Source organism: Doryrhamphus excisus, chromosome 15 (genome assembly GCF_030265055.1).
Source record: "Doryrhamphus excisus isolate RoL2022-K1 chromosome 15, RoL_Dexc_1.0, whole genome shotgun sequence".
NCBI lineage: Eukaryota > Metazoa > Chordata > Actinopteri > Syngnathiformes > Syngnathidae > Doryrhamphus > Doryrhamphus excisus.
The window spans coordinates 8,778,043-8,795,745 of record NC_080480.1 but is presented as its reverse complement, the minus strand read 5'-3'; the positions used below and the strand labels follow the sequence as shown (position 1 = coordinate 8,795,745).

Genomic DNA, 17,703 nt, shown 5'->3' with positions numbered 1-17,703 from the left:
CTTTATCTTTGTGAATGTTTCATGCATTTTTCCAACAAGTGCACCCAGTAAGGCTAACATTTAGTATTTGTTCACAGGGTCAGTCGGTCTTGTATCAGTTCTAGTGAAACCTCTGTGTTTGTTAGCAAAAGACTGAGTCACCAACATGTGGGTTGCTCTGCTTCCAAGCAATAATACGTGGGACTAGTGTGGGACTTAAAGGGAAACCGTGTACGAAAACTTGAGGCAAAATCCCATGAAATTGTCCTTGAATACTGAAAAGTACACCGTACGAAAACCGAGGTTTCACTGTACGTTTCAACTTATATTTCAAACCTCTTCGTTTGGTTAGAGCAGGGGTGTCCAAACTTTTTCCACAAGGGTCATGTACTGAAAAATCAAAGGAGACGGGCCCATTTTTATATTTTTTGTAAGACCAACCTGACATACAGTAGGTATGCCACAATGTAATATAGAAGCATATTATAATAATAATAAATGTATTTGATTTACGGCTGCACGGCAACCGAGTGGTTAGCGCGCAGGCAACACACCTGGCCATCTCTGTGTGGAGTTTGCATGTTCTCCCCGTGCATGTGTGGGTTTTTTCTGGGTACTCCGGTTTCCTCCCACATTCCAAAAACATGCTAGGTTAATTGGCCACTCCAAATTGTCCATAGGTATGAATGTGAGTGTGAATGGTTGTTTGTCTATATGTACCCTGTGATTGGCTGGCGACCAGCCAGGGTGTACCCCGCCTCTTGCCCGAAGACAGATGGGATAGGCTCCAGCACCCCCGCGACCCTTGTAAGGATAAGCAGTAAAAAATGAATGAATGAATGAATTGGATTCACAGTATGTAGATCTTTTCAAGGCACCCAGAGCACTTCACTCCTCAGTCACACACTGGTGGTGGTAAACTACATCTGTAGATACAGCTGCCGTGGGGTAGTATGATAGAAAACTGGCTGTTAATCGGCACCTTCGGCCTCTCCAACCACCACCAAACATTCAATCACATTCATACACCAGTGAGGGCAGCACTGGAGGCAAGGTAATCATAAAATACTTCGTTTTTTTGGTTATTTCCCCCCACATTATTGCTATTTTCTCATTTCATTTTTCAATTTTAAAATAACCTGCCGACCCCTAAAAAAACAAAACATGATATGTGGACCACAAATAGCCCCCGGCCCACACTTTGGACACCCCTAGGGAAGCGGGTGTTTAAGCTGAGGAATACCATAGTAGTAATAATAATAATACTACGTGACATCTTGTGGTTATGAGGATGTTGTAGAGAAAGGTGCCGATAATAAGATTCTTTATTAAACATTTTGCACTTGATCTGAACCAGATAATTCTTGATGTAATTATTGTATTTTAAATGGCTATAACTGTTGTCTTAATATATACTGTCAATGTACTGTGATAAATAAACAACATTTTGCCAAACTTAACTTCACTCCACTGCTTATTTAGCTTTTCCAGCAGATATCTGCAGCTGTGTGTCGGACGGATGGCATATTAAGGCCACACACAAGAGCTGCTTTGAAGATGTGAAGCTAGAACTCAGAAACTATTTCTCCGGTGTTGAGTAGTTCAATGACATGTTTGAGCCACATGAAGCATCTCCAGCCCTGAGAACCTCAGGCTGTGGTCCGTCCCCTGCTGGTACCAAGACTCAGGCTTAAACACGGTGAGGCTGCATTACAGTTTTATGACGCAATGACTTGTACATGAATAATTTTAGGTAACACTGCAAAGGCAAAATACAGAATAAAACATTACATTACCTGAAAAACAAAACAACATAAGATAAAATGTGTTTAGATGATCATTAAAGTGCATTTAGTTGAGACGTTTGATACCATGATGTAATTCCTCCACGTCGTATTGTCCTTCTATTTCGCATACTTCTAATGTATTTCGTCACTTTCATCCATATTCTATACAAGGCAGTTCACATTTGCGTGACAACGTGGCGGTTAACATCCAATGGGGATAGGCGGAAGGAGGGGATGGATTTGATTGGATAAAAACCTCCTTGAGGCTAACCTGATTGGTTGGTCACTCAACAAACCCCGTCTCCTTTTATAGCAGAGTGCCAACGCGGACTGCTTTTCCTCAAGCAGCAACTCTAACGGAGGAGGGCGTGAAGAAACTTCCAAGAAGTGGTGAGTCTTGAAATATGAAATATCACCTTTAGGCTTTTTATCAAACGCTGAACGATGATTTGATTTACCTTTAACTTGTGTAGCGTGAAACACAGTCTGTGCTTTTTGCCCCATTACGAAGGACATAAAGCTGATCTGTGATGGGAGTCAATGGAGGAGTAAAAAGTTGGGATGGGAATGACACGCAATGTTTTTATTTGGTCGCTTTAGATTATATCAACTTTATACCGGATTCACCTGACAGATGATGCTGACATTTTGACTTTGGGCGTTTCCTTTCAATCCAACCATTTCATGAATTGTAACTGAGGAGCAAATGTTGCATTGTGTTGATGGGCCCTCACTGCCTTCATTTGGAGATGAGCACAAATATAGCACTCATGATATTATAGCACTAATGATATTATAGCACTAATGATATTATAGCACTCATGATATTATAGCACTCATGATATTATAGCACTCATGATATTATAGCACTAATGATATTATAGCACTAATGATATTATAGCACGAATGATTTCACTCATTACTGATAGAGCAATGACTGCCAACATTAGGAACACCTAATAAGATCCAGTGGCTACCAAACTTAATAATGCTCATTTTGCCATCATTAACTTTGCAAATCCCGATGTAGCACAACAAAATACAAAGAATATGCAGTTTTAAGTTATGTGCACGTTTTAATGCTGTGTATTCAGATGCTAGTCATGTTGCTATTGTCATTTCACACTATTAGTCATGATGTTAAGCTAATACTAGTACGCATGGCGACATAAACTACTAAGTTTTAGAGCCACAAAAAAATAATAAAGTTGTGAGTTTATGAGGAAAAAAAGTCAGAAATGTAGGACAAATATAAACAATAGCGTAATATTACTTTTGCACAAGGCCAAAGGTCACATAAATCCTCAGTTTTCATAGCTGTCTCAGGCAATGCCTGATTAATCATCCGAGATTTTAAAAATACATTTTACTGTTGTAAATTTATGAGGAAAAAAAATTATAATATAAAGACAATGAAGTCGTAAATGTACATGAAAAAATCTTAATTTTAATAAATGTATGACTATTCCTGTAAATGTGTTTTTTTTTCTCAAAAATGTATGACTTTTTTGCAACTTTTTTTCTGGTAATGTTCTGACTTTTTTTCTCATAAATTTATGACTTGTTCTTGTAATATTCAAACTTTTTTCTTGTACATTTATGACTCTATTCTTATCATATCAATACTTTTTTCTCACATATTTATGACTTTATAATATTACTCATAATATTACTACTTTTTGTCATAAATTTACAACTTTATTCTCATAAATTTCTGACTTTTTCTTGTAATGTTCAAAAATGTTTTCTTGTACATTTACTACTTCATTCTCATACTACAACTTTTTTTTCTCACAAATTTCTGACTTAATTCTCACAAATTTCTGACTTTTTCTTGGAATATTCAATTTTTTTTCTTGTACATTTACGACTTTATTCTCATATTACAACTTTTTCTCACAAATTTATGACTTTATACTTGTAATATTTGACTTTTTCTCTACATTTACAACTTTATTCTCATAATAAAAGAAAATATTACATCTTTTGACTTTTCTCATACATTTATGTCTTTATTCTTGTGACACTTTTTTCCTGAAATTTAGAACATTATTTGTGTAAATTTATGACTTCCTGACTTGTACATTTCTGACCTTTTTTCATAAATGTATTCTTTCTTGTAAATTTCAAAGAATAAAGTCGTAAATTTGTGACGATTCCCATAATATTCAGAACTTTTGGTCGTACAATTATAACATTATTCTTGTAACATTCTGCCTTTGTTTGTCAAATTCACAAGTTTCTACCCGTAAATATAAGACCTTTTCATGTAAATTTGACTTTATTCTCATAATTGTCATTATGACGGGGTTTGTCCATAATCTATAACTTTATTCTCATAATTTTACACTTAGTTGTACATTTACGACTTTAGTCTTGTAGTATGACTTCTCTCAAATGTATTCACATAAATGTATGACTTTATTTTTGCAATATTATGACTTTTGTACACATACAGATACTACTTTATTCTCATTAAAAAAAGTGTTCCATTCTTATTTGCTGTTGACAGGTGATCACAATGTTGGTGAGATCGCTTGCATCGCTCTGCCTTTTGGCCGCCGTGGCCTTCGCCGTCCCTGCCCAGGAGAAACGTGTCCATCACCATGCCGATCTCAGTGACCACGCCCACGATGACACTCACGGATTCCAATACGACCATGAAGCCTTTCTGGGGAAGGAGGAGGCCAAGACCTTTGACCAGTTGACCCCAGAGGAGAGCAAAGACAGACTGGCGTAGGTTTGGCTAACTGGTTTCTTCCTCTTGTTTAAAGCAACAGAACAGTCACCATCTAGAAGTGCAGACCACTTGAAGTTAAGAGCATGTTTTTAGGGATTAAACAGTACTGGTCGTAGCACAGATCCCTGTGGGACACCATGGCTAACATTTACACATACCTGACAAATAGGATTGAAACCAATTTTGGGCAATTCCTTCAATGCTAATAACATGTTCCAGACTCTGTGATGGTTGGTCATGTCAAAGGCGACATGTCAGTAGAAGGTAAGCGTTAAATATCAATGCCATATGTCAGAACAAAGTGGAGCGGAGCTTTTGGCTCCATCCACTACGAGAGAGAACCCACTTGTGTCTAACAAGGAAATGAAGATTCTACCTTTGGCTACTGTACTACTGTATATATGAATATTTAAGTATTTATTTAAATATTTATGAATATTTAAGTCACCTGATTGATATGATTACTGCCAAGTGTGACTGTGGTTCTAGTTTTGCCCCACACAGTGTGGTAATGGCTGCACGGTCAGGACTCTCAAACCTGACAGCAGATTCCTCTTCCTCCCAACAGGAAGATTGTGGACCGCATTGATACGGACAAAGATGGTTTCATCAACCATGCCGAGCTTCATTATTGGATCAAACACCGTCAGAGGAGTTACATCTCGGAGAACGTGAACAGACACTGGAAGGATTATGATAAAAACGAGGACGACAAGATCGCCTGGGAGGAGTACAAAAACACCACCTATGGCTACTATCTTGGTCTGTCTGTCTTTCAGTCTTTCCATCCCGTTGATCAATCAGCACTCTGACACAAACGTGTTTTTCCCTCAGGTGAGGAGTTTGACGACATCGAGGACAAGGCTACCTACAAGTCCATGCTCACCAGAGACGAAAGACGCTTTAAGACGGCCGATCGGGACGGCGACGGGATCGCCACGCGTGAGGAGTTCACTGCCTTCCTCCATCCAGAGGAGTTTGATTACATGAAAGACTTGGTTGTACAGGTACTTTCAATCCACCAGCAAGAGACAGGTGTTCGCCATACATTCATTTATGTGTGGCAGCCTGCCACAGATACATGTAGACTGCAACAGATCAATTTGACACGACCATAATTTGGTGTTGTTACGTGTTGGCCTTTGCTCATAAACCCATTATATTAATTATATTATTATTGTCGTACTTATCGTACTAATTGCACGTACCACCACTGACTTCGCTGATTATAACATATGTGTTCATCAATATACGGCCGTCCTTCGCCACATTTTATACAAATGTGTAAACAAATGTAACATTTTCAGGTAACGCTGTTGTTGTTGGGTTTGTTTTATATATATTTTATATAGTTACCAACACCCATAAGTCATTAACTTCATGTTCTGTGGTTAAAAGACTTGAAATAATGTTACACATTTCTTACGACACAATCCCAAAAAGCTCTGTTTTGGAGTTTTGTGTCATGTACAGTTATGCAAATTAGAAATCAATACCACAAATAGATTACAGTCATGTATGAAACACTGGCTACTCTCTCTGAGTTCAAACTAAAATGAATTGTCTTTCAGGAAACAGTTGAGGACATTGACAAGAACGGCGATGGCAAGATCAACCTAGATGAATACATTGGTAGCTAACACGCATTTTATCTCCAATTTACCCCTTCCTCTCACAGTATCAACGCTAAGTGTGTGTGTCTGCGTGCTTTTGACAACCTCTAGGTGACATGTACACACCAGAGGAGGGAGAGAGTGAACCTGAGTGGGTCCAGACCGAGAGGCAACATTTCACCGAGTCCAGAGATGCCAATAAGGTAAAGGTTGCATTCACGAGTGCAGGATTTATCATTACTTTTGACGCATTAGAGACAACATATAGTACATTGTAATTTCCATAGTGTAGTGGTTGTAGTAGTAGTAGTGTAGTAGGAAGTGGTCACTTCCTACTGAACATAGTCATGCATCACACAGGATGGTTACCTGGATTCCAGTGAGGTGGCCCACTGGATTTTGCCAGGAGAAGTGGACCATGCTGCCAATGAAGCCAAACACTTGATCCACGACACCGACACCAACAAGGTAACCCCAACGCTGCTCATCATGACATAACATAACATCCTTATGCAGTCGTCCCTCGCCACACTGTGGTTTGAATTTCACGGCTTCACACTCAGTTTTTGGAACGTATTCATTCATTATGCTGTTTCATGGTTGAATACAGCCTGTTAGCAGTCAAATAATATGCATGTTTAAGCAAATTGTGGGTATTGCCTACGTGTAAGCATTTTCAAGCATACGTGAATTTAAATAAGCCACTTGATCACCGCAATAACAGGCTTTAATTGCAGCTTTAAATTGTCTCACTACAGGCCCAATCATAATAACATAACACCAACCACAATAATAACCTGCTACTCTTGCGGCCAAACTAAACTCTGAACCCTCGACGTCACTTCCTGCCTGTCGCATTCACTCGCACACATTTACTGCGACACACACAGTAGCATTAGGTTTGTCTTAAATGGCTTATTTTCTCTCATTGTCGCTACTATATTGGGTAATACAAATGTAAAGGTGACTATAGGGGTGTTATTTCATGCCTCATGAACCACGTATTTTCTTTTAAATATAGTCAGCCCTAATTCCCATTTTGCAATACAGGGTAATGACAAGTTATGACTATGTATTCTTTCCAGTGAAAATGTACCAGAAAACATCTAAATCAGAATACAGTAGATAAATCAATAGATGCACCAAAAGTGATGGAATTGTGATTGTGACGTAATTATTTCTTAATCTTCTCTCCCTGTCTTCCTTTTCTCTTGCCTTTCATGTTTCATTTCCTCCATCTCCTGTCAATCAAACCAATGTGGGAATCAATCGTCAGGACGAGAAAATAACCAAGAAAGAAATCCTGGCCAACTGGAACATGTTTGTGGGCAGCCAAGCCACCAATTATGGAGAAGATTTAACAAAGAGACACGACGAACTTTGATGAGCTGTTGCATTCCAGGAGGAGATCATTGCGGTTTTTGGTTCTCCAGTTTGTTCACGGGGGGTGGAGGGGGTAGTTAGGACAGGCCACTGGGTTCCACTCTGATCAAGAGTATGAACTTGTACTCTAGTTCACGGTTAGCTACTATTCAACACGCTGTCACATACTGTGTATGTGGATACAGGTGATGCACTCCCACATTTCTTACTCTCACAAAAGTATTTCAGTTTGATAGTACGATTTGTTTGGAGTTGGAGCCTTGAAAGTGGTCGCAACATTTCTGAATGACATCAGAGAACCATCATGGTGATGTACACTCCTTTGTTTGTGTCTGGCTTATAAGTCAATACAATTTAAAAAAACAAAAGGCGACATTGTATCGGATACAGTTATTACACACAACTGTACTACGTGAGGCGTGTCAGAAAACAACTTTGGCTACTAAAATGTTTTTAAAAATTTTCCAGGACAAATAAACAGTTTTTTTTACATGTGTTTTTATTCTTCATACCAGTCACTGTGTTATTCATAGAAGAAAATGATTGTGTATGGCTGTCTTCAATTGAGTACAGTAGGTTCCCACTTTTCACAGTGGTTACCGACCAAGATCACTAGCCAATGCTAACAAACAATTGACACAGCCAAATAAGCAAAATATCAAACCAGGGGTTAAATCCTCTTGACACTTGCCACCGAGTTGTAAAGTTTCATAAAATTGAGGATGTCATGCAAAACGGAGAGGTTCAAATTCCCAAGTTCTTTTGACTTCATAGGGCGCATTTGTCCTGAAAATACTGTTTACATTCCAAAACATAACAAGCATTTGACCTTGGGGTCATGAAGTGTTTTTGGAATCATTTTCATGACATTTTCCAACGTTGGTCCTTGAATTTGTCTTTGATTATATAGTATTTTGTCATTGTCTATCTGTTTGTTTTCAGTGATGTAAGGTCAATATTGCGTGGACATTTTCTTGCCTAGCGTACTTATGATGAACTGGATGGAAATGAACAAATGTTTAGCTTTCACAAGTTTGTCTGGCTGCACAGAAAAAGGCTGGCAGACCATAAGAGCACACAAAATGAAGCAAACAGCTACACTGAAACAAAACTTATAGGGGAACTGCACAATCTTTCCCTTTTCTATGCAAAGAAGTTAATTGCGCTAGCTAAAAACGGACATCCTGGGAAATATCTATCTTGACACTAAAGCCCTCACATAAAAACTCAAAAACTGTTCCTTTTACATAACTGACTTGTATTAACCAAGCTACAAGCGATATTATTGTAGCAACTAACGTAAAAAAATATTTAATCTCACAGACTAACATAACACGTTGCAGCGTCATTCACAGACAGAAGAGTGGATACCTAGCTCTCGATTTTACTACAAAGACTCAACAAGATGCTCCTTTGCAATCAGCATTTTTTTACCTAAGGACTGGAGCACACATCTTGTGCTGGAAGACACAGCCATCGCAATGAAAGTGGACATCGTAAGTGTTGTCACAACTGTTGTTGACGGAACTATCATACGTATGTGTATCAATACGTCGAGAAAATAAGTTTCGGCAGTGTTTTTAAAATCGACAAAATACAGCAAGATACTGCAACTATTACATGTTATCAGTGTACGTTAGTGCACCATCACTGTGTGTATATCAAATGATATAGCAACGTTTAGTTAGAGGGCTTCATAATGGAAATAGGTGTGTCCCAATGACGTGCACGATAGCTAGCTCATATTTCTCGTGTTATAATGCAGATGGGCAAAAAAAGGTGCAATTCCCCTTTAAATTCTCACTATTATTACAAACTATTCTATCCACTTGCTGGGCTTTTCGCTATATTTGTGTTTAACCTTCCCTGTTGTGTGTACATCAGGATGGACTTCTGACACTGTCTGAGATTCTTGACAATCTGGACTTCATCAAGACCAGCACCATTACAGACTACGGCGCTATGAAAGTCGATGGGCATGATGAACTGTGAATATAGTTTTATAGCTCTAAATACAATAAGAAGTCCTGTAAAACATTTATCAATGTACCAATTGAGGGAAGGGAATGAACTGCTTAAAGGAAAATTCAGAATATCACTAATGTCATGTGTGAAGGTACATGCGTATTATCGTACATTGTTCATGCTAAATGTTATTCCCAGCTGTCTTCGAGCGAGAGCTAAATGTTATTCCTCATTTGAAAATAATTTGACACCTATTGTGTTTAGTAGCACAAATGTATGAACTGAACATACAATCATGGAAAAAAACGATTAGGTCACCCATATTTCTTCAGTTCCTTGTTCATTTTAATGGATGGTACTATGCTGTCAACACATATGTATGCTGCTAGACAGCCAGCGAACCAATAAAGCTTTAGTGAAGCTTTCTTTGTCGCGCATGTATGTGTGCGGTAACTGTAACATACATAGAATACAATTACTATCTATAAATGGGCATTAAATATGCTAAACAAGTACCTAGCCAAAACACAGGGTAGCTAACGGCTCCAGTACATCACACCATAAAGTTTACAAACACATTTAAAATAATAATTCAGGAACTATTTTAAGTGCTATTTACACAAGATACTCACAAGGACGAAAGTTTCCCAAGGCTCAAACGTTTTAGAACAAACATAGCCTGTTTATGAGCTTCCAAAACTTAATTTCTGCCATTGCTAGCTTGTGCTTCCCAGAGAAAAGAAAATACGTCAAAGATTGTCTGATCATGGAAAGAGCACTCACTCTTGCTGTCACTGAAACGATTGTTTTTGGCAAAGATGTCTCACTTTTATTTTTTTTAACTATAGCTTTGTAACTAGTTGCATTACCAACTATTAACCCGTTTGCACATTTTAAATCAACTCAGAAATCACATGAAACCACCATCTTACACCCAAAGATGTAACAGGTAGGAGGTACAATTGTTGGGACAAAGTGAGCTAGCTTAGCGCCATTTTGGGGAAGCCATATCCTGGGACAGTCACATGACAACCACTCTAAAATGTTTCTGATGCATCACTTAATGAGCTCAAGTCAAGCATAAAGCTGTATAGGACACATTTTAATATTGATTTAAGATGATTCAAGATGTATGTTTTTCTATATAAACAATTGGAATAAAACACCATACGTAAGTACAGTAGATGTGTAAAATGACCAATGGCAAGGTTCCTTTATTTCTATCACAATTCCATATGAAAACAAAGGGCATGCTTTCAACCTAAACTTTACAAGGTCCTTTCATATTTACATTTCTATCACTATAATAGTGATTGGCCAAGGTGTCAAATCACTGTAATTTACAAAATAAAGATAAGAAACCATGATATTATTTCTTCTTGAGGGTTGTGAAACTTGACATTACTTACAGGCACATTATCGTAACTGCAAAAAAAAAAAAGCATCTGTCAGACTTGCATCACTGGACGAGCCTCTTTGGCCTTAAGCTCCACCCCAGCCGCGGCAAAGCCGGTTCCTCCCTGCAAGGACAAAAGACCAATCACATCAGGGTCATCTTAAAACTTGAACACTTAAGTACACATACCCTGGACATGCATGTCCTCCATGAGCAATGCAAATACCTACACACTTGTAGTGGTGGGCTAACTTTGCTATCAATACGATACCAAAATAAACCGCTGATACTCATGGCGACATTTTTCAAGGTGAATACAGCAATCAGTACTTTATCGCAGTTAATTGGTTCCAGACTCGGGGTGGGCAATATGGATCTTAGCATATATCACGATATAAAATGATATAAAATGTAAATTCAGCAGAGTCTTGTATAAAAAGCTACAACTCTTAAGCCATATAATGAAATACACTTGTCTCACACTGTAAAGCACATTTATAAAGTCATTTTCTTATCATTGGTAGAATCTATACCGGTATATTAAACATATCGCCCAACCCTATTCCATGATAAGTCCATTCCTTACTTATAATGAATGAACTTATATTCATTGTTAGACCAAACCTAAAGCTGGTTAAATGAGTTTATCCTAAGTCATAGCATTTGACAAAGATAGTGAAGTCAGCTTTGTTAAGTCCAACATCAGTGAGTACACTTACCCTCTGCAAGGGGATGATGTCTTTGTCAGAGAGCTTGTCTCCGCTCACAGGATCCATCATGTCCATCTTGATGAGTTTCTCCACACACTCCTGCGTCACTACACAACCCCTGAACACAGGATGTACGCAAGTCGTTCTACCTCTTCATTTTCTTCTGATGGAATGGAAGTGAATGTAAAAGGTGACTCACGAAGGCCGCAGGACAGCACAGGGAAGGCTGTTGCCCAGGACATCTTTGGTTACTGCACACACGTACCTGTCCTGAGAGAGGAGGAGGAGGAAAATGCAACAAGTTTATAGTCATTTTAAAACAAGCAAAAACATTATAAATTCATAAAGACTAGAGTTTGTGTGTCGCCACCCCTCAGATTGGCTAGTTCAAGTCAACATAAGTGGTTGGCAATGTTAGGAATGGAATATTTTCCACGGCAATGTGAGGGCTTTCCCTAAAGATGATTTTAACAATACTACTATAGATGTCCACATAAACTGCTTTTTCACATTTTATGTCAACAAAAGTGGCCAACCATGTATGAACCTTTGGGTAGTATGAACAACACTTGATAAGACAAGCTGCCAACACATGCAAGATCAAATTAAAGTTCCTGTGTGTGCTCTGAATCCCTGAGGATAATTTGTCAGACTGCATTGAACCATATGTGAAAATGGTGGGCAGCTGTGACGCCTGAGGCCCAGGTTGGTTCAGTTGAGGCCTGATGTTCCCTGCCAATCCAGAGAATCACACAAGTGACCTTTCATGACTTTGTACAATGGAGAAACAATCACAGTCATGTCACATTCTAAAGTTTACATTTTTCTCTGTCATATGAGATGAATAAGGGATGGAATGGCAAAAACAGCAGCATGTATAAAAGTCTTATGACATTGTGTAAATTTTGGCTGACATGACTGTTGATACAAACTGACCTGGCGGGTGATCAGGGCCACTCGGTCCAGGCTCGGGTCGATTGGTGTAAAGCGCACTGGAATCAGCTCGTTCATCTTTATAGGTCGTCCTGACATCGGGCACAGCACAGCCTTACTCTGACAGACATTAGGAAAGAATTAAAAACTTGATCAATCAATACACAAAACTTCCACAGTCTGTCTTTAAAGTGGAGAGCTTGAGCTTTGGATTTGGAGGTCAACTTGCCTTCATCAAACATGCAAAAAAGACAAACAAGTGTCATCATGACATTAAATCACACACACGCTAGGCACACCAAATGTAACTATAAAAGAGGGATTGTGTTGCAGTAGGCCAGGGGTGGGACTTGCTTTAACAAACTGTATGGGGGGCCAGACTATATATTTTACAGTCCACCTGGAAGCATTGTATCTGTAAAAGTGTGTGTGTTGTGTCCCTTTTTTAGGGGCACTTTGTAAACAGCAGACCAAATCAAATAACAAAATTGATAAAACAGTTACTTAAACAATCAAAAGGTTGGCTCAAGCCATGATGCCAGGTTGTATGTTAAGTTTAAATTAAATTGGAAAGAACAGGTGGGCCGTATTCAAACACTTGGCGGGCGGATGTGGCCCCCGGGCCGTAGTTTGCCTACCCCTGCAGTAGGCTATGCTGTGTGCATATATGTGTATATTAGTCAATAATCCAAGAGACATATTTAAATGTCTGTGAGAGGTAATGACAACAGACATACAATAAACGTAAAAACGACCACTAGGTGGCAGAAGTGCATCTTTCCCATGTAATAAAGCAAGCAGGAAGTGAAAAACCATGAGTGGGGCATAGTTGTTGAGGTATTTTGGCTGACTATATACGTATCTGCTAAACTTGTATCAAAGACAAAGTTATGCCTTGAAATGTGTTTGTCTCCCTTCTCTTGTTGAGAACTGATATTTTGCTGAAACGTAGCTATGTTCTACTGCTGATTAATATAGAATTAAATTAAAAAATTGAAACAACTCTTTTTCTGTTGAAAGATGAGTCTAATGTTTCTTTTAGTAGTACTATGTATATATAGTGGAGCTGTGAAAATGAATGAATGAATGAATGTTTATATAGCCCTAGAACACAATACTCGTGCTTTGAAAAATCAATCAATTCATCAAAAACGGCTGGTATCGAGAGGGATATCTTTGGAAAAATGTCTGGGATTGAATGAGTTAAGGGTGGAAAAAAAACAAACCTACAGTAGATGGTCCTGTGTGACAAAAGTCATTGCCCCCTAATCACTGTTTGGGTCAGCTTTAACAGCAACAACTGCAACCAAGCATTTGTGATAACTTGCACTGGGTCTGGCAATGGCGTACTATGTCATCTCTTACTTTACTCATTTAGCTAGATTTTATGTTATACGTTTACTGTATATTGTTTCATAGTAAATTGTAGATTGTTATATTTTTGTGTATAGGTATTTGGTCTGCTGTGCTTTTTGTATCTTTTTGCCACTCTAACATCTAAAGCCTGTTTTATGCTTTCCGCATTACCAAGGTCGGCGCGGCTCTGTGCGGACAAATGACATTTTCGCACCCACGCGCCCTCCAGTGGCCCCTTTCATGCAGAAAATTTCCTCTCCACGCACCTCCAAATTTTCTAACTACTCCAACTTTGTGACAAACACACGTTCCCTCCCAAACGGTCACTCACTGGTTTCTTGAGCAGAGTAGGCTTGGCTTCAGGTGTCAGAGAGGGAACCCAGAAGCTGGGAAGACTCTGGCTAGAGGAAGCCACCGAACCCGAGGATGTTGCTGCTGCTGCTGATGAGCTGCTGCCCTTGTCACCTCCTCTGTTCTGCCCTGAAGTAGAACAACAGATTTCACTTTTAAAATACATTTCCACTGCAGTCATTGCAGCATCTGTGGATTACAATACAAGGGCTGTGCATCTCGACTCATACGCACCAGAAGTGAAGGGGTTGATGGGTTTGGAGACAATGCTGTTCTCTCTGGTTTTAAATTTCTCCACCTTCTCTCTTTCCTCTGACTTGGACTCCAGCTTACTGTCATTCTTCATTGCTTGTTTTTGCTTCTCATACAGCTAGAAAAAAGATCCAGGAAAATAGAGTTTAATTGCTTCTCAATTCATGAAAATATTTGAAAGAATAAGGAGTCACCTTCATCTTCTTGGCAATTTCTGTCTTCTGATGCAGGATGTATTCAAGAATGGCCTGTTTTTCATACAAATATCCATCTGGACTAAGGAGAACAAAAGAAATGTGATGTATACATTAATGTTACACTCCTGTCTATTTTGTCTTCAGCTGCAGAAACGAATACAAACTACACATACCTGTGTTTAACACAGACTGCTATCTATTTGTGTGTAGTGATGTGAAAAATGTTTATATTCTGTGCGTTGAAAGACATACGTCACCACAGGATTCTGGCAGGGCTGCAAGGACAAGCAGCAGCAGTCAAAATCTTTGATGGCATCTTTACCCAGGCGAATGCTCTGTGTGCCGTAACCAGATGCCGCTAAATAGGAACACAAACACACACACGGTATATACCTTAGAGTACATCTTCAGAAAATCTTGTACACTAGTCAGCTGCTGTGAAATCTATTTTAACTACGTCTGCAGTGAACATATTCACTACATATGGTGTGTCTTGATACTTAAATACATATAGAAATTGTGGCTTATGTCCCTGTATAACACATAATACGTAACCATCGATCTCAAGTACGACACAAATGCACTTCAGGTTCGACATTCAGATCAATTCAATTCTCACCTGTATCCTTCTTTTTCTCGTGGTATGTGTAGACTGCTCCAGCCGTACAGTTCTTTCCGTGGCGAGTCATTATACTCTATGAAGTGTAGCCAGCTTAATATTAGTTTCTGTTAGCCAATGATACTAATAGCATTAAGCTAGCAGCTAATCGTTAGTACACGGTACTAATAAGAGATAGATAAATTGCAGCGAAACAACAAGTGTCCAGAACTAAATTATTGCTGGATGTGACTAAATAGTTGTAAATGGCTTTCGTGCGAATAACATAACTAACAAGTTCTTTTGTTTTCTTTCCACCGTTTCTTCTACTTCTTCTTTGGCCTAAACGGCAGAATGCAACCAACACTTGAATAGTGCCACCTACTGTTTCGGAGTAAAATACTTCACATTGGCTATTTATAAAATAAAACAACTAGATAATATTATATCACCCTTTATCCTTTAAATATCATATAACACATCCCTCTGTCTTCCCCAGTGTGTACACGAGGCATAGGCTGCAAGTTCTCAGCCATGATTGCTAATCGTTGATAGCTAATTCTCTGACAATGCGTCTGCGTATGTGCATGCGCTGTATGACCATGTGCGTGTGCACGAGACAATGATAAGAGACAGGAACGTCATTTCACTCCAACAAATCTCATTCAGCTTTACTCTTAATTGTGGAGAATGTAAACATTTTTGGTACAACGTGTTTTCTGAAACCACTGTTGATCATCTTTTTGGATGATTTAAAACACGACCGAAACGAAATTGCAACAAAAACAATTATTTCCTATGATGTCTGTTGTTTGCCAGCTCACGGCGGCAATATCACAATTCTTGTCATAACAACACAAACCTAGGCATTTGTGATGTGTCACATTGGGTTCCCAACACCCGCATTGAGTCGACAAAACGCACTTTGTCCCGTATTGCAGTGAGAATCAACACTAGTTTGCAAAACTTCAATGTTTCTGTTTGACATCTTGACACAGGCTACGCCAATCGATGCCCGTGCATATGATCACTCCCTTGGCAAACCTATTGGTGCTCGACTTCTCTTGCATCATTCTTTACACGCTTTGCCTCGCTGGTCATGGCTGCGACTAACTAGCTGGCCAGCTAGAATTATTGCACTGGCCTCTCATCTTGGAACTCCAAATGTGACTTTTTACCACAGTGACATTTTGTTTTTAAAGCAAACAAGCAATACAGTTAGTTTGGGGCTTGTTTTTGTCCCACAGGGCAGTGGATATTACTAATTATGTCTTTTCCAAACACTATTTGTGTGTTGTTCTTTAATTTACCTATTTACCTGGGGCCCTTGGAAATATCTAATGGAAATCCTGGCCAATAGTACTCATCCTAAATAAACTGGAAAATGTACAGTTATGTGATTGGTATGAGTCATTCTCACTCATGGGTGTACATTCTGTATCGGAATTGGCAGCATAAAACCCAGATTCTACTGAAATGGGTTTCCTTTGTACTACAATGGTTGTTGGTATAATTGTTCTTATTCATCTCCTAATTGCTGAACTCCTCGATCCGTCCCGTTATTCTGTCTTTCCATCTTAACCCAACCGGTCGAGACAGACGGCTGCCCCACAGAGGCTTGGTCCTTGTCACCAAATCTTTGTGTGGTTTTCTTCAGTGTACGACGCGAGCATAGTTCTGGACCCGCTTTGACTTGAGATAACTTCTGTTGTATAAATAAAACTGACTTGACTAGATCGCTTGTTTATTTGCCTGTCTTTCAACAGCAGCATTTCCTGCCTATGTGACTGTGAATTTCCTGTAAGCCAAGCCCCCACACCCACTGCTAAGAGCTACATTGAACAGACCAGGACAGAAATAAAGAGCCAAATTGCTTCTTGTTGTGAGGTGCCTTTTGCCATGGAATATCATATAAGCAAGAATGAAGAGACAGGAACATTATCCAGAGTCAAATCTGTTAGTATTGTACATACAGTACATACACCTGCTGAACGTTTGTTCACACTGTACAGATAGATCTAGTCTAAGCCGGATACAGTATGCAAGTTGGACACAGTCATGTAGTGGTGTTGCCATGGCGACACAGTAAATACAGTGCTGGTTTAATGATGTATTGTGAGTGGTAAAGGATGCAATGGATGATAAGAGGGACGAGACCTCCTTTATAAACAACTATCCCCCATGGAGAACCCGCCCTGCAGTTTTCAGAATTGTTTAAATGGTTTTTATCTGCACTATTTCAACTTATCATGTTATATCACTCCATCAGCTCCCTGCCCTTTTGCCAGCGGTCATTTCCCATCCTCATTTTCTTCTCTTTAACTGTATCAACACACCCTTCAGTCGGCCTCTTTGCATTTGAAATAGAAATCTAGGCTTAAGAAGGCATTTCATTTCATATTATATATTGTAAATAATATCATATTTTCCATAGCCTAACAAT

General features: G+C 39.1%; 2 protein-coding genes across 3 annotated transcripts; one reads left to right on the top strand and one right to left on the bottom strand.

The window, feature by feature from the left end:
* The first annotated feature begins 2,066 nt into the window (after positions 1 to 2,066).
* On the top strand, positions 2,067 to 9,595 carry rcn3 (reticulocalbin 3, EF-hand calcium binding domain). Of its 2 annotated transcripts, none has more exons than XM_058048646.1 (8): positions 2,067 to 2,156; positions 4,279 to 4,502; positions 5,075 to 5,268; positions 5,341 to 5,513; positions 6,078 to 6,138; positions 6,231 to 6,322; positions 6,480 to 6,587; positions 9,387 to 9,595. In XM_058048646.1, exons 2-8 carry the CDS (start codon positions 4,288 to 4,290, stop codon positions 9,492 to 9,494), a joined length of 951 nt encoding a protein of 316 aa, XP_057904629.1. In that variant the 5' UTR covers positions 2,067 to 2,156; positions 4,279 to 4,287; the 3' UTR covers positions 9,495 to 9,595. The 2 variants fall into 2 exon arrangements, with proteins under 2 accessions (XP_057904629.1, XP_057904628.1); XM_058048645.1 differs by lacking the exon at positions 9,387 to 9,595 and adding an exon at positions 7,396 to 7,992.
* Positions 9,596 to 10,665: 1,070 nt separating this feature from the next.
* Positions 10,666 to 15,794, bottom strand: nosip (nitric oxide synthase interacting protein). Its single transcript, XM_058048647.1, has 9 exons — positions 15,282 to 15,794; positions 14,915 to 15,020; positions 14,660 to 14,741; positions 14,448 to 14,583; positions 14,194 to 14,342; positions 12,510 to 12,626; positions 11,773 to 11,843; positions 11,583 to 11,691; positions 10,666 to 10,987 (listed from the first exon to the last, which is right to left on the bottom strand). The coding sequence occupies exons 1-9, from the start codon at positions 15,349 to 15,351 to the stop codon at positions 10,916 to 10,918; spliced, it is 912 nt and encodes a 303-aa protein (XP_057904630.1). The 5' UTR covers positions 15,352 to 15,794; the 3' UTR covers positions 10,666 to 10,915.
* Between the last annotated feature and the right edge of the window lie 1,909 nt (positions 15,795 to 17,703).